This window comes from Rhincodon typus, chromosome 13 (genome assembly GCF_021869965.1).
Source record: "Rhincodon typus isolate 14 chromosome 13, sRhiTyp1.1, whole genome shotgun sequence".
Taxonomy (NCBI): Eukaryota; Metazoa; Chordata; class Chondrichthyes; order Orectolobiformes; family Rhincodontidae; genus Rhincodon; species Rhincodon typus.
Window position 1 is genome coordinate 46590414 of NC_063344.1, and position 21454 is coordinate 46611867.

Below are 21454 nucleotides of genomic sequence, written 5' to 3' on the forward strand. Positions count from 1 at the left end.
AAAAACTTCTGCAATCTATCTACGTAACTGAACTGTTTCTAAAAATAGAAGGTCTTGGAGAAACTCAACAGGTCTGGTAGCATCACCGAGAGAGAAGCAGAGTTAGCTTTCTTTCAGTTTGAAAATCATCAATTAACTACTACTTTGAGTCGTGATAATTTGAGTTCTGAAGAAAGTTCACTGGACCCAAAACATTATCTCTGATTTCTCTCCATTGATGCTGCCAGATTTGCTGAGATTTTCCAGTAATTTCTGTTTTTGTTTCCTTAACCACTTCTTCTCTGTTTTCTGTCATTCAGCCAATTTTGTATTCACAATGCTACTGGTCCCTTTTATTCCATGACTTACAGTTTTGTTCTGCAGCACCAAAACTAATGATTTACAAACAGATTTGACCAGCAGAGTGTGAAATCCTTTAGTCTAATGGAACAGCAACTAGTAAGACCTTGTTTCTAAATTTAGGTTACTACTATGGCAGCACTATTGTGCTCAGGACCTTACTAGGGAGGAAGGAACTTTCCAGTACACCTGTTACCCTTCTGAACAACAAGTGCTTAGAAAGAAGTGAGCATAGGAAGTCAGACAGGAGAGTTGATGATGGAAAGTAAAGGCAGAAGAATTAAACAGATATTTTACATCAGTCTACATCTGGAAGATAGAACTAAGATCCCACAAGCGGCAATAAATCAGAAAATGGAAAGGAGAGAGAAACTGAGGGAAATCACAATCACCAGAGAAGTGATGCTCAGTAAGTTAATGGAACTGTGGCTGACAAGTGCTTAGGTCCTGATGGACTTCATTCTAGGATCTTGAAAGAAGTGTCTAGTGAGTTAGTTGATCCATTAATTTTAATTTTCCACAACTCACTTGATTCCTTTATTCAAAATGGAGGGAGGCAGAACGCAGGAAACTGCAGGCCAATTAGCTTAACATCTGTCATAGGGATAATGTTATAAGCTATTATTGAAGAAGTTATTGGAGGGCATTTGGATAAGTACAAGGTAATTAGGCTGAGTCAGAATGGTCTTGTGAAAGGGATATCACATATGACTGATCTATCAGAGATTTACATGGTAATAACAGGGGACCCAGGATAAAGGGTGGATGTATTGTAATTAGATTTCCAGAAGGCATTTGATAAAGTGCCAGATCAAAGGTCATTGCAGATAATAAAAACTCATGGTCTAGTGGGTAGCATACTGTTCTGCGTAAAAGTATGGCTGGCTAACAGAAAGCAGAGAATAGGCATGAAAAGATCATTTTTAGGTTGGTAAGATGTAATGAATGGAGTGGCACAGAGCTCAGGGCTGGGACCTCAAACATTCACAATTGATATGGTTTAGATGAAAGGACAGAAGGTATGGTTGTCAAATTTACTGACCGCACAAAGATAGGTAAGAAGGCTACAAAAAGACATAAAAACAAAGTTGCTGGAAAAGCTCAGCAGGTCTGGCAGCATTTGTGAAGGAGAAAACAGAGTTAACGTTTCGGGTCCGGTGACCCTTCATCAGAACTGATAGTGGCTGGGAAAACGTCAGTTTATATGCAGAAAATAGGGAGGTGGGTGGGGTAGGGAGTAAACGATAGGATAGAGCCCAAAGAGAGAGAAAGACAGTTGGACAGACAAAGGAGTTGCTAACGATCAGACTGGGAGGGTGATTAGTTGTTAATGGGGACTGTTAGTGACTAACAACAGGGGTTGTGTAATTGCAGGCTATGTGGTAACAAGGGCTGGTATGTGGGGTAGGGAGCTGGGGCATGGGAGAGTTTAGGCCCTAAAATTATTGAACTCAATATTGAGTCCGGAGGGCTGTAGTGTCCGCAAGCGGAAAATGTTTTTCCTCCAGCTTGCGTTGGGCTTCGCTGGAACACTGCAGCAAGCCAGAGACAGAAATGTTAGCCAGGGAGCGGGGTGGTGCGTTAAAGTGGCAGGCAACAGGTAGTTCATGGTCTTTTTTGTGAGCAGAACGTAGATGTTCTGCAAAGCGGTCGCCAAGTCTACGCTTCGTTTCCCCAATGTAGAGGAGACCACATTGTGAGCAGCGAATGCAGTAGACTAGATTCTGGGAAGTGCGTGTGAAGTGTTGGTGACCGCTTCGCAGAACATCTACGTTCTGCTCACAAAAAAAGTCCCAGAACTACCTGTTGCCTGCCACTTTAATGTATCACCCTGTTCCCTGGCCAACATCTCTGTCTCTGGCTTGCTGCAGTGTTCCGCGAAGCCCAACGTAAGCTGGAGGAACAACACCTCATTTTCTGCTTGGGGACCCTACAGCCCTCCGGACTCAATATTGAGTTCAATAATTTTAGGGCCTAAACTCTCCCATGTCCCAGTCCCCTATCCCAAATACCAGGCCTTGTTACCACATAGCCTGCCATGACACACTAGTCACTAACAGTCCCCATTAACAACTATTCACCCTCCCAGCCTGATCGTTAGCAACTCCTTTGTCTGTCCAACTGTCTTTCTCTCTCTTTGGGCTCTATCCTATCGTTTACTCCCTACCCCACCCGCCTCCCTATTTACTGCATATAAACTGACATTTTCCCAGCCACTATCAGTTCTGAGGAAGAGTCACCGGACTCGAAACGTTAACTCTGTTTTCTCCTTCACAGATGTTGCCAGACCTGCTGAGCTTTTCCAGCAACTTTGTTTTTGGTCCTGATTTACAGCATCCACAGTTCTTTCAGTTTTTACAGAAAGACATACATAGGTTAAATGAGAAGTCAAGGATTTGGTAAATAAATTATAATGTGGGAAAATTTTAAGGTGACTATTTTAGGAGGAAGAATTAAAAAGAAGCACATTATCTAAATGGTGAGAGATTACAGAGCTCTGAGATGCAGAGGATCTTGCTGGCCTCATGCATGAATTACAAGAGGCTAGTATGCAAGCACAGCAACTAATTTGTCATTTATCTTGAAGGGAACTGAATATAAATGTAGGGTGGTTATGCTTCAGTTATACAGGGCACTGGTGAGACCATATCTGACGTATTATGCACAGTAATGGTCAGCTTATTTAAGAAAGGATGTGAATGCATCAGACGTAGTTCAGCAATACCTGGAATGGATAGGTTATTGCATTAGGAAAAGTTAGAGACGCTGGGCTTGTATCTGCTGATGGTTAGAAGAGTTACTTTGATCAAAAAAATGTAAAATCCTGAAGGATCTTGACAGATTTGTTGTGAAGACAATGCTTTCTCTTATTGGAGAATTAGGACTAGGGGCCACTATTTAAAAACTAGGGGTACCTATTAAAAAACAGAGATGAGGCAAAAGGTTTTCTTTGAGATGGTTGTGAGCCTTTCACTCTGCTTTCAATATCTTCTCAGATACAATGTTATTAAATATTTTTTAATGTAAAGGTAAACAAATTGTCATTAAGCATGGGTTGAAAGCTTATCAGGGGTAGGTTGAAATATGGATTTGAGGTTACAATCAGAACAGCCATGATCTTATTGAATGTCAGAACAGGCTCATGGAGCTGAATGGGCTATTTCTGTGGACTCAGATTATATCCTTTAACTCTCTCTTTGCCTCTCCACGGTCGTCATTATAATGGAGAGAAGAGTTGTTGAGGGCACTAGACCAAAAATAGTTTCACAGCTTGCTAATGACTCCCTACAAGCTCTCTACAAGCACTAATAGCTCTAAGCTATTAGTGAGTGGCTGAAGGTCTAGCATCAGGAAGAGGAGGCCTTCCAGTCAGACCAGTGTAGCTTGGATGGAAATCACAGAGGAGGCCAACAGTCATGGGGTCATCCAAGGTATGTGGCTACAGTGCCGTAAGAGGCTGAATGTCCTGTTATGATGTGCCAGTGTGACTGTGTAACCATTTCAGCAATGGACCTGTATGAAAGGTTTTAGTGTGTGAAGTATGGGATTGCTCAGTGTCTTGGTCAAAGTGTCAAGGAGCATACGTACCATTCCACATGGGAACTAGGGTGTTCTGGGTGGGGAGGGGAGACTTAAGAATTGTAACACCCCTTATTTAGCACGAAGAAATGTTTACTGCTGATAAAGGACATGTTGGCCACATTTGAAAGCATGATTTTAGGATAGTATAATAGTGATGATGTTACTTTATATTTGCAGCAGAGGAAGGCAAATAAAACCAAAGAGAGGAATAGGATTGGAAGTGCTCACACCAACATGATCATTTTCACTTCTCTAGAGGAGGAAGTGCTGGTCCTGGCAGCAGATGAGGGGAGTTATAGCATTGAGTAAGGCCAGATTGGAGGAAAGCCCTAGGGCGGTGAGGTTCCAAACACACACAACTCTCTCCTGCACACAGAGGTGAAGGAAAGGGAGATGAGTATTGAAAACAGAGAAAGATAGTAAGATAGTAAGGAGAAGGCATTGATAGAGTTTGATTTCATGGTACGCAGAATTTGGGAGAAATGTGTGCCTCCCTCTTAAGGGACCCAAGATTCAAACTTTAGTTATAATCTGAGATTGTGCAGTTAGGAAGTGTGTCTTTCTGAAGTCACCTCAAATGATGATGGTGCTCCTCATTCTCCTTGTTTATTTCTCTCCCAGGTGAAACATTGGCAGCTGCAGCCACTAGCCCCAGTGGAACACTGATAACCTCTGAGTAGAAGAAAGAAGCCTCAGGGGATGCAATGTCACATCCTTGCTCTGCATCTGGCACCAGTGCAGATATGTGTCTTAATGGGTATGTGTTGATTCCAAACTATCCTCATACTGGCAAGACAACATCACAGTCACAAAATTAACTTTTGGAGATTGAGATAAGGCAGGTCTCAGACACTCAGAGGAGTGTGGGGGTGATCTAGATGTTGAGTTCTAGGCCGATGATGAGATTCTGGACTTGGCCATCAGGTAATAGGTGCTGGACATACAGTGTGAGGCAAGTGGAGATATGATATATATCCAGGAGGCGTGGCTCACACTGGCACAAACAGTGGAGAAGTCGATCTCGGTCATGAGTGCTGTAATCACCGGTTCTCAGAATACATGGCGTCCTCCATCAAGAGACTGACAATTATTATGGAGGCCAAACCCAGTAATTAGAATGCAGGTCATGTGTGCTGGCCTGCACTCCATCACCTTGTTCTGAGGTCAGAAACCCAGAGCCAAGACAAGAGTGAAGTAAGGAACCTGGAGTTACGTGCATGAACTGGTTCCTGTCAGGAAAGAAGGCAGGGTCAAATAGATTTCATGGTGATGGATGAGCAGCTGCTGCCACAGTTAGGGATTACATGTCGGGGTGTTTCTGATGAGAATAACTTTTCCTCAACCTCTTGTTGCAGCTGCACTGGACATTGATGTAGCCACTTTTTAAAATACCGCATTCAATTCTGGTCTGTGTGCTATAGGAAAGATGTTGTTAAACTTGAAAGGGTTCAGAAAAGATTTACCAGGATGTTGCCAGGATTGGAGGGTTTGAGCTATAGGAGGAGGTTGAATAGGCTGGAGGATCAGAGGCTGAGGGATGACCTTATACAGGTTTATAAAATCATGAGTAGTATGGATAGGGTGAATAGCCAAAGTCTTTTTTGCAGGGTAGGGGAGTCCAAAATTAGAGGGCAGAGATTTAAGGCCAAGGGAAAAGATTTAAAAGAGGCCTGAAGGACAACATTTTCATGCAGAGGGTAGTGCGTTTATGGATTGAGCTGCCAGAGGAGGTGGTGGAGGCTGGTACAATTACAACATTTAAAAGGTATCTGGATGGGTACATGAATAAGAAGGGTTTAGTGGGATATGGGCCAAATTCTGGCAAATGGGACTAGATCACTTTAAGATACCTGGTCAGCTTGGACGAGTTGGACCAAAGTGTCTGTTTCTGTGTTGTATGACACTGTGACTCGATGACATAAGGGTCAGCAGACAGTCTCCTACATCTGGCAGAGGGGGTGTGTGACATATCACAGTTCCCAGAAAAAGTTAAGGAAATGCCACATAAGTCACATACATGTTCACAAGAGTGATTGTTCCATTTTGAGAGTTATAAAGATTTTTGGTTTAATTTATTATTACATAATCATTCTTTTAATTTACTGCTCCAGCTGCATTTTGTATTTGTATGATCGCTTGGTTTTGTTTCAGATTGACTGCATGCTGCTAAGCGAGTTTATGCATATGTGGCTTCCTCCGATCTGCCCCATTTGATGTCTCCTCATTGGCACATGCATGCATGGTCCTAGTCTTGATGTGTGAGAGACACCAAGAGAAGGTGAGTTCAGCTAAGATGTTCTTCTTGCTCAAATTACACGTTGCTATGAAATCTTTACATTATTCAAAAATTTCCAAACTCTCTAGCATCTAAGACCTCCTTCTCCCTGCCTTGAGCAGTTGGCTGCCGTGGTTGACTTGTCATATCGTTGGAGGATACAGTCCTCATCATCAGATCCCCTTTACAGGGCTTCACTTCTCTAGAACATCAGGTTGTGCAATACACTGGAAACTATGATGATGTCATTACATATTTTTAATTTTTGAGAATTTGGGTTCTAAAGTGAAGGAATGATGTAGAGCTTTAAGTTTGATTTTTTTTTCTATTGTGTGTGTTAAAGGGAGTACATGACTTATTTTAGGTTTGATCTGTGAGTAGTGTTCGATGTCAGGTGATTTGCCAAATGCAGGTGTGCCAACTGAACAAGGAACTTTAAAGTGGAGATAGGGTGACCATGAACTGAGGTTTGAGTGTGTATAATGTTGGGGGGTTAAAACTTTACATCTTTCTTTCTGATATTTGTAATAAGACTATTTCACACAGGTCTTGTACAGTGTAAAGTAGTTGGTGCTTTGTCTTTCATGTGAAATAAACTTTTATTTTATTTGTCAAAAGTATATTTGCAGCCTCTAGTGTATCTGTTCAGCGACTGACCACTGCAGTAAAAAGAATAATGAAAATAAAACTTATGGTCTATGAAGCCAAGTTTCCCTCTGGAATCTGACTTTCCCAGTATTGCCTTCGGCTTGGATCATAACAAGATCATGGCAATCAGTGGTATTTGTGCAAAGAATATTTCAGACTGCCTCCTGATCCATCCAGACGTCTAATCTCATCTTCAGCAGACAATTGGGCTCTTCACAGATGACCGTAGTGGTTGTGTGTTGGTATCCCATTTCTCGGGCTATGTGTGTAGATTCTCGCCAGGGTCATTAACCACCATTTGAAAGATCAACTTTGATTTCTGAGAAGCCAGGCATCCAAAGGTTCTAGGCCAATGAAAATTCCTGGTACCTGAGAATACCTACGTATATGTGAATTGTGACTGACCTCTGGATTTCATGCACACACCTGCACTATCCTTTGTCAGGGGTCACACACAATCTGCTTTTTGATTTAGTGATATCCTTTCTTATTGACAAATACCTTTGGCTATCCAAATAGAGCTTTTATTCCTAAATGTGTGCAATTAGTTACCCTTGAACTTATGGGAATCCAGCGATGGCAGCAATACTTCTAGATCTTTCTGCTTGATTAGTATTGATGGTGTTAATTGAGATAAAGTCATGTGCATACATCTATAAAAATATTATGCAGTAATGGGGTGCAGGCTGTTAAATTCCACTCAAGTTTGACATGATGCCTGGAAGGAACCAGAAGTGAAGAAATTCAAGGCCTATGTTACTTATATCGAGCGGCCATCAAAACAATTGGAAGCATGACATGAGTATGTCTCACAATTATTCTCACATTGGAGGCATGATTGGCAAGGTAGTGCCTTTGCCTATTTCTGTCTGCCTGTGGTTGCTGCAGTTCCTTGCACAGATACAGTTTGCAAACCCTGCAGACTAGAGGGTGCACCGGTCCCTGAACAGCTTCTCTCCTCATTCTCTCCCTCCAGAATGTGCAGTTCCCATCAGAGAATGGTCTAAAGGTAAATTGGGGAAGTGCATAAACTTGATTGTAGCACATTCTTTATAACCACTTTCCTGAGAAAATGTCTTCATGCAGCTAGAAGACTGAATATAAAGTTGAACACTTCCATCTTCAGCAAAAGAGTCTTCTGTTGAGTGTAGCCATGTTCCCATTTTAAGCCTTTATATCTGCTTTTGCAACATATCCTCATACCTAGTATTTATGTAGCTGAACAGCTGTTTATAAGCTTTCTTAAAATAGTGGGTGAGCTGTCAATTTCTGCCACTGCCACCCAATTTCTGAATTATAAAAGACCAGCATGATGAAGTTGGATTGGTGACTTGACATCACATTGTAATTTATGCATGAATGGCATGGCAACAGTCCTGTTCATATATTTCCAATACCTCAAAGGGCAAGGCATCAGCCTGCATGTCAGCATAAGCCTGGTCTCCAAAAGCCATCAGTAGGTGCCCATGTGCATCTATGATGTTACATCATGTTGTGAATTTAAATCTGTACATGAATATCTACCCACCAGTGTGAGAATCAGAGTGTTTGGGCAGGGAAACGATGTCTTGATGCATCTGCTGAAAGTTCTCAGACATCCTAGTTTGCCTGCGATCTCTCCAGTAGTCTGAATCTGAGTCTAATCATTGTGAGAGACTAGATTGAGAAAGTGAGGGCTTACTATTGTCTCATTCCAATTATTCCCACTGTGGAGTTCCATGTGTCCAGTAGTGGCCTCGTGGCCCTTGCACTCATTCACTCACTCTCTTACATTATCATTAACAATTGCATAGCTGCCCTCCTGCTCTGCCGATTCCAAGTCCTCTTTCTCCATAGGGCTCAAACTATATAGATATGACACCAGCATTCACTTTTTCTTTCTGTTATGGGTTATATTCTTCTGCAAGAGCACACTTACTTTCCCCTAGAAGACAAAAAGAACAGCTATCTAGCAGTCCACCAAGAAGGCCTATACATGAATAACTCTTCTATGTAACCACCGTCAAACGATCATATGGGGGTCAGCAAAGGTGGACAAACACCCTCTCACTGGAATGCAACCATCTCTGATAGGATATGCTATTCTCACCGCCCTCCCCACCCCCACCTTACTGCTCACTGATTGGTCACTCCCTCTTCACCAAATGCACCCCCTTGCACTGTCACATGTAAACCTAAAGGAAAAGTGGTAGACTGAATAAATAATGATGCCCATGTGACACTGGATCCAGGTTTTTGGGGTGATTCTGTCTATGGCTGATGACCTCCTCTGTAATATCTATACAGGTTGCTTTGTCAGGAAAGCTGATCTCCTCCTCCCATCCATTGGGAAGAGGAATTCCCACTTTGCCTTTGCCCATGCAGTTTGGAGGAAGGCATTGCTGAACTATATGCCCCTCCCCCCAAAGGTTTTTCTTCTTCAATTGTGACTGTCAGTTTCCTTTCAACTCCCTGATCACCAGGAAGATAATAAGGTAGAGGATCTTGGAAGGTAGGCAGGCTGTAACTCCTGGCTGGAAGGGAGCAGTGAATGCAGGGTTAGCTGTTCTTTAACTACGGCATCAACACCTGCTGTCACATCAATTCATGGTATCATATCAATTTTATAATAATCCAACAGAGCAATATTACCATTTTTTATTGGGGAAAGAAAAACTAGCAACTGAAATGACACCAGCTGCCAAAGCTGTATGGATGTTATCTCCAACCCTATTTGTGCAATAAAATTTGAAGAGTAATATATATTTGACATACTTTAAGTGAAATTCTTCATCACCAATATTTTAGCATGAGTTGATAGCAAATGCTAGATTTTTAATTCACTATCAGCTTCTCGTGCACTAATGCTATTGATCATTTTAACCACATGGTGTCAAAATTTAATAAAAGCCAATAAGAAACTGCTTTAAATATTTATTTTGTTTAATATCATACTATTGAACAAAATGCTCATGAAGTCCCTCAGATTTTGCAGCAAATCGGAAATGTTACAGGGAATTTGCTCAGTTGGTGCTTATCATGTTATGATTTTGTAGCTTTATTTCCAATGGCTAATGTAAGTCTTCAGAAAACATCTTCCATGAAACATGACGGTTGAAGTTAATAATTATTGAAACAAGAACTGAACAACAAATAGTGTTAATTGGATTTCTTTCAGTAGTTATCCTTGAAAAGATAATTACAAAATGTCCTCTTGTCCTGGTGCTCGTTTAGTTAGATTAACCGAGTTTTATATTACAAAGTCTATACTCTAAAGTTCCATAGATTAATATGTTGTAACATTTTAATTCACCGTGGTAAGGCCATTAGTGAAGAAAGGAAAAAGCTGAGGCATCAGTGCAGCAGGTGGAAGTAGGCAATATTAAAAAAAAAGCATTAATCAAATCTTTAACTGTTTAAAATTTGATTTAAGATAATATTTTATTTAGGACTTATGAAGTATTTTTAACAGTATTTTTATGAAGTATGTTAGTTATTTCAATTTTATAAAGTAAAATTCCTCTGACAAAAATTGAATTTCTAACAGTTTTATGTGAGAGTGTTATGCATTTCCCTGGTTAATGAGTCATAGACTGAACAATGCCTTTTCTTGTAATAAAGGTGCAAAGTTCATTGAAGTGTGTGTTGCAAAGTATGAAGCATTTTGGTGATTTGTTCGTTTAATTATAATTTTCCAAAATCTGGTACCAGGTGGTACATGTGCAAAGAGAACAAATAGAACTCAGGAAATTGCTTTGAATCCGGTCATGTGCTCCACATTTTTGCCGGATTGGCAGGAAGAGTTTTGATTAGCATTGGTTGCATTGATTGGCTAGATTTGGCAGATTCCTATTCAACTGCTCATAAAAATAGTACTTTAACTTGTACCCTGTCTAATTAGTAAGCATTGTTTCCTAACTTACAACCAAAAACAAAAGCTATGTGTAACTTGTAGGAGAAGGATGAATAGGCATTTTAGGTGGGCGGCACATTGGCTCAGTGGTCAGCTCCAGACTCGGGTTTGATTCCACCCTTGGGCGACTGTGTGGAGTTTGCACATTCTCCCAGTGTGTGCTTGGGTTTCCTCCAGGTGCTCCAGTTTCTTCCACAGTCCAATGATGTGCAGTTTAAGTGGATTAGCCATGCTAAATTGCCCATAGTGTCCAGGGATGTGCAGGCCAGACGGATTAGCCATGGGAAATTCAGGATTACAAGGACAGGGTAAGAGGTGGTCTGGTGGGATGCTCTTTGGAAGGTTGGTGCCGATTCAATGGACAGAATGGCCTGCTTCCACACTGTAGGGATTCTATGAATTTGAGGTGATGACTGTCCATCCTCTTCCCTTCCATTACTATGTTGGCTGCTAAATTGGAAGCTGGCAAATTTAGGTGAACAGAGTGCTCACATCAAACATTTGTTAGGAACCTTTTGTTGCACAAATTGACAATGTAAAGCTGGTTGTAAGACTGTGATCAAAATTGGTTGCAAAATGGATGAAGCTGGACCTTCACATGCTCTGCAAAGTTCTTCCTGGTCTTAGAAACGTAAGCATTAGGAGGAGTAGGCAATTCAGCCCCTTGAGGCAGCTCTGCCATTTGATACAATTGAAGTTGATATCATGGCCTCAACTTCACTTTCCTGCCTGTTCCCCATAACTATTTAACTCATTACTAATTAAAAATCTTACTTTCTCTTTAAATTTATTCAGTGTCAAATCTACCTTTCTCCTCCTTAAATTTATTCCGTGTCCTTTTGTAGTGAATTTCACAGTTTCACAACCCTTTGAGAGAAGCAATTCCTCCTCATCTCTGTTATAAATCTTCCACCCCTTCACCTAAAACCATGACGAATGCCTTTGACACCGGTGGTGGTGGTGGTGGTGGTGGTGGTGGTGGTGGGGGGGGCGGGGGTAGTGGTGGTGGTGGTGGTGGTGTAGATGTAGCTGTCCACAAAAAAGACTTTTTTTGTGAAAAGGACACACAAATCCTTTTAAAATTCTGCCAGGCTAGACTTCTCCTTAATTAAATCCCTCATGTCCACCCCAGGACTGAAATGCTGGACTGGTATTGATACTGAAATTCCAAAGACCCTGAATCATAAGATGATTTAGGGCATGTGATTAGTGTGTGAAGATTGTCAGTTTAAGTTAATGAGGGCAAATTTGCCTTATGCCCCTTTCCATGTGGTCATACACGTGTTCAAATTGAGCTATATATTTTGTGCAGGAAACCAAAGCAAGTTGGATTTCTCCTCAGTTATACAACATTAACTCATAATTCATACAAATCTCCACCATTTCATTTGTCTCATCTCTGAGCATATCTTTCTCTCCTTTGGTATTGCTGAAAAAGACACATTTTGTGAAAAGTTTTCATTTTGCATTCATCAGAACAATTCATAAAAGACACCAATGTAAAGGAAAAGAATTATACTGTATGAGAAAAATGTGCTAATAGGTTGACAGATGGATTTTGATTGGGAGAGGTATTGCCATGGGAAATGAACCAGTTAGTTGATGACTGACAGTTAACATCCAAGCTTTGTACAAATTTTAAACCAGACAGATTTACTCTGATTGTTCAAGCCCTGCAAAATAAACCAGACAGAATAGCTTTCACCTGTTGAGTTGACAAAGATGAAATGTCTGTACATGATTTTCTATCTGCAAAGAAGTCCCTGTATATTAATGCTGTTTCATACTGCAACTATATAGTGATAACTTATGTGGTGTTCACTAATAACATCATACTGCATTCAAGCCAAAAAGATGTTCTGCCAAGAGTAATGTGCCTTCTGAATTTCAATGCCAGTGTGATGCTAGGAATGTAGGTTGCATACCCCAAATACTAATGGGTTGATCATTCAGCATATCCCTTTAGCTGTTCCCAACAGGCAAGTATACTGATCATACCTAACCAACTTGTGTTTGCAAACTCAAAACACAGTACCAAACATTCTTTTTGATTTTGAAATTGAAATGTAATTATTAAATGATCCTTAAGTGAACTAAGAATTTCAACAATGTAGAATTGTGTTATTCAGACGTTCTTAATTTAGCAGAATTTTAAGTAACACTTATAAAAAGCACCATTTGACGGCCATTTCCAATGCTTCAAATGCTTTCTTAAAGACATCTAACAGATCAGTGGAGCATTATCCATTTGCTTCATAATATGTATTGTACATTGATAGTTCTTCTTCTAACTTTGTTTCAAACACGGTGGAGAAATTCCTTGACAATTTCCTAAATTAACTTTCCACTAAGGAGCACATTGAACCTACGGCATTGAGAAAGGCTATTCAGCGTTTATGACCAGTTTACGCCGCACAAGATCCTCCTTCCCATTATAATTATATCCTCCCTCTCTGCTCCTATATCTCTCTATTCCCTTTTCGTTCAAATAGTCAGAGTCATACAGCACGGAAACAGACTCTTCGGTCCAACTCGTCCGTGCCAACCAGACATCCCAATCTGACCTAGTTCCATTTCTGCTGACGTTCGTCCTATACGACAGCAATGGAGCTTCCCTTTAATGGCATCAATGTAATTTGTTTAAACCTTTCAGATGGCAACTAGCACTCACTGTGTGTATCTTTTTTTCTAAATTCTTACTGGCTTATCTTTTGTTCCTGTTGTTCTGCATTCGCCGACTCTAGCTGTCGTCTCTCTTTTTGATGATTATGATTGCCTTCTCTTTCTCTGAAAAGATTATACCTAGATGGATTGTTTTTACGAATCGTACACGAGTGTTATTCAGTACACTGTATCATTTCGTCGCTTGATCTGGTCTCATTTTCTAGCATAGGGTGAATTAATGCCAGGAAATCTTAAGTGTTTTATGATGTCAAAACAAGACTGCGCCAGTTTCAGTCCTAAGGTTGTACATAGTATACAACCTTAGAACAAATAAAGAAGAATGAAAATTGATTTAGGTCTTCATTTTGTGCGCTAACATGATTTAAAGCCTTGATTAACAAAATCTGAATACAACTTTTCAGTTTGAAAATGCTATGTAAATTTATCAATGTAACATAATTCTCAACCGTTGTATTTTTCTTTGGTAAAGTCTAATTGCAATTTTAAAGGAATTAAGGCGTGAGGTCAACCAGGGCTGGGTAATAAATGCTGGCCGAGCCACAGTCCACAAATGAATTTTCAAAAGATTGCTAGGCTTTAAGTAGGAAATATTTGCATATTGTTTATGTGAGAAATGTGAGTTTCCTACAACTGTACAAAGTGGCTATGTAATATATATCTAATAATAAATTATCATACAAATATCATATTTGCACTTCATACAAATTCGTAATCAAATAAATGGTTATCTTGATGGGTGTCTGCAAATTAGGCAACAATGTCAGACTCTCCCTGTACACTCCCCTCATGCTAAACACACATATCTTGTCCCAGCTCGCTCTTTGCTCAGGTGTATCGATATCAACGCCCACCAACTAAAGATCCTGTTACCTCTTACAGTATTTGATAAGGAGGCGCCGCATAAATAGCCGCAGGTGCTTACTTGGTATCAATATGCTTCACAGATCTGTAGCTGAGACACGGAAGTATTCAGAGAACACGCCCAATATTTGGTGCTAACTTGGCAGCTGGGGGAACAGTTACGTCGTAGAGGTATACTGCTGAGTCCAGATGGGCTTGCTGACCTCTAAAGAAGCTAAAAGGAAACACGCTCGCATTTTGATGTTGGGCCTGGACGCAGCGGGTAAATCCACTTTGTTGTACAGACTAAAATTCGGAGATACTGAATTTTTCACATCCTCCACAATAGGCTTCAATGTGGAAATGCTGGAGCATAGTAGAAGCGTCACGCTTACACTTTGGGATGTTGGAGGACAGCACAAGATGCGACAGTTTTGGCCGTACTATTTTCAGGACACCGATGGGCTTGTCTTTGTTGTGGACAGTGCAGATAAGGAGCGGATGGAAGATTCCAAGAGAGAATTTGAACAGATGCTAAAAAACGACTGGCTGAAAGGCATTCCCGTGGTGGTCATAGCAAACAAACAAGATCTTGCCGATGCGCTGTCTGCAGAGGAAATCACCAAACGTTTCCACATGAATAGATGGTGCTCAGATCGAGACTGGTACGTACAGCCATGCTGTGCCAAAACAGGGGAAGGGTTAACAGCAGCCGCTAAAATGATAATCTCATACGTCAAAAAGAAAATGAACTCTAAAGGCGAAGAAACAGGCAGTGATATTCAAGAGGGCAGGTTATGAACTAATGTTCCAAACGTTGTAATATTGTGGTGATTCTTGACAATCTTTTTGATGAGACTACAAACACGAAGGATTCACCTGTATTGTAGTAATATTGATGATTAGACCCAAAATCTGACGATTAAGAATTGTAAGGCTGCCAAATCAGAACAGATAATTAAGAATATCGAAAAAATAATTGTAATCACATTGGTATTGCATAAACTGTAGTTGCCATGCCTTCAGCTGCCTGGACCCGAAACGGTTCCAATCCATCTGTACACAGCTCCCACCCCCACCTTTCAAAACTCTTCTTAAAACCTACAGTCTTAAGCTCGCTTCTGTCATCTGTACTAACATATTACGATGTGGCGAGTGCCTCCCATTAAGCACCTTGGAATGTTAAAAGTGTTATACAAATGCACGTTGATGTTGTGACAGGTATAATCTTTGTTACGTCATAAGGGTCTATGAGGACAGTCTATTAAATAAATTCATTTTAACTTCTGTCTCGAAATTTACAAAGTAACAGCAACAGTTTACTTATTTATTCGAAAGTCTTTATTGTATCTTCAAAAAATTAGGGCGTTAAGGAACTGGTAGTATTTGATGAAGATTTTCTTGGTAATTTAGATACTTTGATGAAATTGTAATGACCATTAACCAGTGCAGCAGTACAAAATTTCTTTAATGGGCCAGTTCCCATTGAAAGGCATTACATACATTAAGCACTTTGGAATGTTGCTTAAATATATCCAGTAAGAAATATGGGCCTAGCAAAGACAGGTGAATGAAAGTGACTCATTGTCATGCCACACCAGCGATACATAGTAAAGATACAACACATGGCCCAGGAGTTTGCAACCAACATTGATATTACAGTGTTCACCTTGCCACTGACCTTGTCTGCCTACAAAATCTAGCATGGTATGGTTTTCCCTCTCTCCAATGGGGTATATATGGTGCTTGGCAAAGGGGATGTCTTGGTTATGGATTTTTTTTGTTGTCATTATGGAGAGATTTGACCCTGCAAAAACAGAAAATTAGCTTCCCAGGGCCTGTGAGGCTGTTTCTTAGTAATTAGGAAGTTAGTATATTCTCAATAAATAGTTCCATCTCATTCGACAAGGTGCATTTTTGAAGGTTTTTCAATGAGATTGATACAATAAGCGTGGAAGTTTGATTCAATTCATAGATTTCCCACTTAGTGCAATCTGGGCATGCCATATTCTCCAGGGTAACATAGATTACAGACAGAAACATCTGGATATCCACGTTATTTCATACAAGCGCAGAATTCCGAAATTCTTGTCAGTTTAAGTGAACTACTGACAGCAAACTCTGAAAGTTGTAAGGTCATCACCAGTGCAAAATCCAGACCTGTGAGTTTTATTTCTATGAAACAGCTTTTTGTAAAAAACACTTTGTCTCCTTGCCATGTGTCACTTATTGAAGTAAACAATGACATGAAATCTAAAACCTAACTATTGTAACCAGGATGCAAATTTATGATAGGCAAGATATACAACCAGTAAAATCTTATGAATTAGTGGAGTTTTTTATTCAATAACAATTATTTCAAACTTGCTAGTTTCAAATGTACACAAAAAATTCCACTCTGTTACAAAACAGGCAACAAGAACATTAAAGCACCTAAGATTCACATGAACTGATATATGCTTTTGTCAGTTTTGCAATTCTCCTAACAAAAGCTATTAGCAAAAATCATGTCAGCTTTTTGGAAGCTGACACAGAATTAGCAAATGTTTGTATGCAAAGTAATCTTAATTATTTTTGTAATATTTCTATTTCTATATCTATTTTTGTTTAGAAACTGAAGTAAATATTCAATTAAATAAACTGCGTTTCACCAATGCAATTTCCCATTGAGTATAAATCTGAAAACTACTATTCCAATAACAGTATACCCTAGTCCATATTTGAAAATTTCTTCTCTGAGATCAAAAGAGCAGGAACTGAAATAAGGTATATGGATCCTTGAGCCTGCTCTGCCATTCAATAAGATAATGATTAAGCTACCTCAACACTCTGCTGCCTATCTCCCTATTCTCAATTTCTTTGGTGTCTAAAGATCTATTTCAGTCCTGAATGTGTTTAACAACTGGGCATTCACAGTACTCAGTAATTCCAAGAATTGAAAATTGAATGAAAAAATTTCTCATCTCAGTCCTAAATATTTGATGTCTAATCCTGTGACTTTGTCTCTAGTTCTGATTCTCCAGAGAGGAGAACAGCCTCTTAGTAGCTTCCATGTAAAGCCTCTAATAATCTTACATCTTTCAATAAGATCTCTTCTTAGTCTTTTAAACACCCAAAAATATATCCCTATTCTACTCAAACTCTCTTCAGAGAACAACTGTCTCCTAAAGGAATCAATCTAATGAACCTTTGTTGGATTCCCCAACATGCAAATATGTACAAAACCAAAACTGCACACAGTACTCAAGTGTGGGCTCACTGCGGACCTATGTAATTGCATTGAGATTCTCCCACTCCAAATTCCATTGAATAAAAGTATAGAAACTATTCGGTTTCTGCATTGATTGTTGTTTGTGCAACTAAACTGTATGCAAAAAAAAAAGTTCCCTCTCAGCCATGCATCTTTGTAGCTACCCGAAAGTTCCAATGCAGGTCACACACAAATAGCCCTCTCTAAGTTAACATATGCAGCTATGCAAAATAATTTATAGGACTTGCTTACTGACAAACAAAAAATAACTAAGTAATGAAGTTTGAAACAGAATTAGGTTGAAAGAAGAGGTGTACAGTGTTTCCAAAAATATTATAAAGCTTGAGGATCAATGGGCAGGAGAAGGAGGCGTTTACAAATCAGAAAAGGCTTACCAAGAAAAGTAGGAGAAAATAAACATGTTTACAAGACTTTTTAATTCATCTGCTAATATCAAGCTACCATCAACCTATTTCCACACGCCACATTTGACCCTTTCCCGTTTTGCCTATCTTTTCTAAAGAGCAGGGTGTCCTGGAATATTCCTTTCTCAACCTTGTTGACCCTGCAATTATATCTCAATAATGGCTACTAGACCAAACCCATCCATCTCTATCTGTACCATTATTTGTTCCCCTTGCTACAAATGTTTTATACATTCAGAGAGAGTGCCTTTAAACATACCATTTTCCTTTTTTTCCCTATGTGACAGTAAAGCTCTAAAGTAGTGCTCTAAAATCTATGCAAGGCATGGCAAGTAACCAGGGCTTTTAACAAAAAAAATTTTAAAAGGTAATTTCTTACACTTCTTTATGTGCATGACCTTTAAATTCTTGTTTATGTATTTAGGAACTCAAAACTTATGCTAGCTGGCAATGGTTTACCTACCTTTCTTTGGAAAAGAGATTATTTAACTTTAATAAAACTTATATCCACACTAAGTGAATATTCCACATTAAATGGACATGTCAAGATACAAATTCTTTCCCCTTAACCATATGTGTAGATTTTTATCTTCATTTGTATTTACCTACCAGTGGTGGCAAATAATTGATTTACCTCCATGAAGCTTTTCGATTGATCAAGAACAGATTGAACTAAACTAGGCATCCATCAGACGCTTTGGCCAACTGCAGTAGTAGAATTGAACTCAATCACAACCTTTAAGCTCATGGTCAAACTTCACTATCAACACTAATACAGATGATCACACTGGTTCAGTACTGCTAAAAGTAGATATATGTCATTGAAGCTTTTAATCTTACACTCCTCAGGACAAATGGAAGAATGCCAAATTTCAAAGGAGGCAACAATTCACATTGCATTTTAAAAATTCTTTCATGAGATGTATTTATTACCCATTCCCAAGTGTCCTTGAGAAAGTGATCATGAGCTGCCTTCTTGATCTGCTGCAGTTCAGTGGGTATGTACATCCATAATACTTTTAGGAAGAGAGTCCCAGGATTTTGACCCACAGTAAAGAAGCAATGACATAGGTCCAAGTCAGAATGGTGCATGTCTTGAAGGGAACTGGCAGATGCTGTCAGACCTATATATCTATTGCCATGGTCCTATCAAGTGGTGGATGTTACAGGTTTGGAAGCTGTTGAAGCTTTTTCTGAGTTACTGGAGTGCATCTTGTAGATGGTACATAATACTGCCACTATGTGTTATAGTAGATGGAGTTCCAATCAAGCTGACCGCTTTTTCCTAGATGGCATCAAGCACCTTGAGTCTTGCTGGAGCTGCACTCATCTAGTTAAGTGGAGAGTTATCCGCCACATCCCTGACCTGTGCTTTGTAGATGGTGAACAGGCTTTAAGGAGTCTAGAAGTAACTTCAGACTCTTATCTGCTCTAAATAGCCACAGAATTTTTTATGATTAGTCCAGTTCAATTTCTGGTCAATGTTGATAATGGGGGATTCATTATTGGTAACCCTATTGAATGTCAAGGAATGATCGTTAGATTTTCTCTTGTGGGAGATGGTTTTTGCCTGCAGCAATAAGCCGGAAATGGGATGATGATTATTACACTGCCAACTAATTTAAACTGATTAGTCAGCTCTGAAATGTGGCTCGCTTATACTTAATAAGAGCAATATGCAGGACTGATCCTCTTCAGGAGAAAGGAACACATCCAGACATTGATGCTTTTGTTCAATTCAAAACGGCGCAAAGACAACTGTTCCTTTCTGCATTTGCAATACCATACCTTAAGTCATCAAGAGTCAACTTGCAAACAAGCAGCACATTTTTGTCATGGGAGTATAAATTATTGTTCCCTTTGAAATGCGGTCTGCTTGTATCTGTCCTGATGAGCGAAAGATTAAAAGCTTTGATAGCATGAGTTTTTCAGCCACATTCAAATCCTGCATTCCCAAGGAACTCCAGTTCAACTCCAGTTGAATAGGATGTAAAAAGTAGCAATGAAAATAAAAACCTGAAAATAAGGTACCAACCCAGTGAAACTGAAACTGAAACTGAAAATAATTTGTTTCATTGTGAAAAGGGGAAGCATATGAGAGATAGAGCTAAGTGACACTACAACCATCAGATCTGTAATCCTGGTACATTCAATCATGAATGATGGGGAACAAATGAACAACTAATGGGAGGAAGCTCCATGAACATCCCAATCTTCAAAGATGCTGGAGCTCAACTTTCAAGTTTGAAGCATTTCTATAATCATCCAAAGGTAATCACTGCATGATCTTTCTAGGCCTTCTCCTAAGATCCACACCATCATAAATACTTAACTTCAACCAATTTCATTAATTCTGTGTGATGTCAAGAAACAGTTGAGTCCACTGGACACAAGAAAGATTACAGGCCCCAGTGAATTCCAGATGATGGTTCTGACGACCCCTACGCCAGAAATAATCTCAGTCTTAGCTAAACTGTCAAATATAATTGTAATATTGGAATTTACTCTGTGCAAAACTGCCCAGATGTGTTCTGCTGAAATTGCACCTAAATTGTGCGAATTGCTGTCCACTGAACCACTTCCAACCATCAGTAGTATGATGGAAGGAGTCATCAATGCTCTTTCCAAGCCCGGCATACTATCAGTAATTTGCTCACTGGTATTCAGTTTAGAATTCACTGGAATTATTTGGCTCAAGTCCACTTCGATCAAGCACAGGCACAAGAGCTGAATTCCAGATGTGTGATGAAAATAACTACACCTAACATAAAGGTAACATTCAACCAAGTGCAATTCTACAAGCTTTGTTACAATGAAGACAATGATGTTTGGGGTGGAAATTCTCTAATGGCTGCAGTAAAACTGACACAGAAAAATGGCTATGATCACTGGATGGGATCATCTCAGTCTTAGGGAATTGCTGGTGGAGTGTCTCAGGGCAATGTTCTAGATCTAATTGTACAACTGATGCTTACACTGACATTAGTTAGCTCCAAGTCTGGACTGCTAATGCTACATGTCCAGGGGCAACTAGAGATGGACAATAAATCTAAACGTTGTTAGGGATATCTATATTTCAGACTGAATAACAAGCCAGGAGGTAACATTCACAGAACACAAATGTCAGGCAATAACTATATCTTGAAAGGCATGACCAGTTTCCTTCCATTTTCAATGGCAGTATCATTACTGCATCCCTTACATTAGCCCTCTTGGGGTCATCGCTGATTAGAAACTAATCTTGACTTGTCATGTAAATAATGCTGCTACTCTAGCAAGTCAGAGGCTAAATATTCTGCTGCAAGTAGCTTGCCTCCTAACTCCTCAAAACCTGGGGAGTTTACAAACACCAAGATAAATTTCCCTGGATAGGTGCTGCATTACTTTACCTTGAACAGTGCAGTCCACTTGATTTTCACCCATCCAATGACTTAAACATCCAATCTTTTAGAGAGAGAGTTGTGATCTGTACAATCTATTGGATACACTGGTCTCCAGATCATTACAGACTGGACATA

The 21454-nt window shown here is 39.7% G+C and overlaps 1 protein-coding gene across 1 annotated transcript; it reads left to right on the plus strand.

Moving 5' to 3' along the window:
- Window positions 1-6124: 6124 nt before the first annotated feature.
- On the plus strand, window positions 6125-15696 carry LOC109912637 (ADP-ribosylation factor-like protein 14). The gene is made up of 2 exons (XM_020512067.2): window positions 6125-6199; window positions 14366-15696. Exon 2 carries the CDS (start codon window positions 14472-14474, stop codon window positions 15060-15062), a length of 591 nt encoding a protein of 196 aa, XP_020367656.1. The 5' UTR covers window positions 6125-6199; window positions 14366-14471; the 3' UTR covers window positions 15063-15696.
- Window positions 15697-21454: the final 5758 nt, after the last annotated feature.

Coding starts and splice junctions, on each gene's coding strand:
- LOC109912637 (XM_020512067.2), top strand. CDS start 14,472: ATGGGCTTGCTGACCTCTAAAGAAGCTAAAAGGAAACACGCTCGCATT.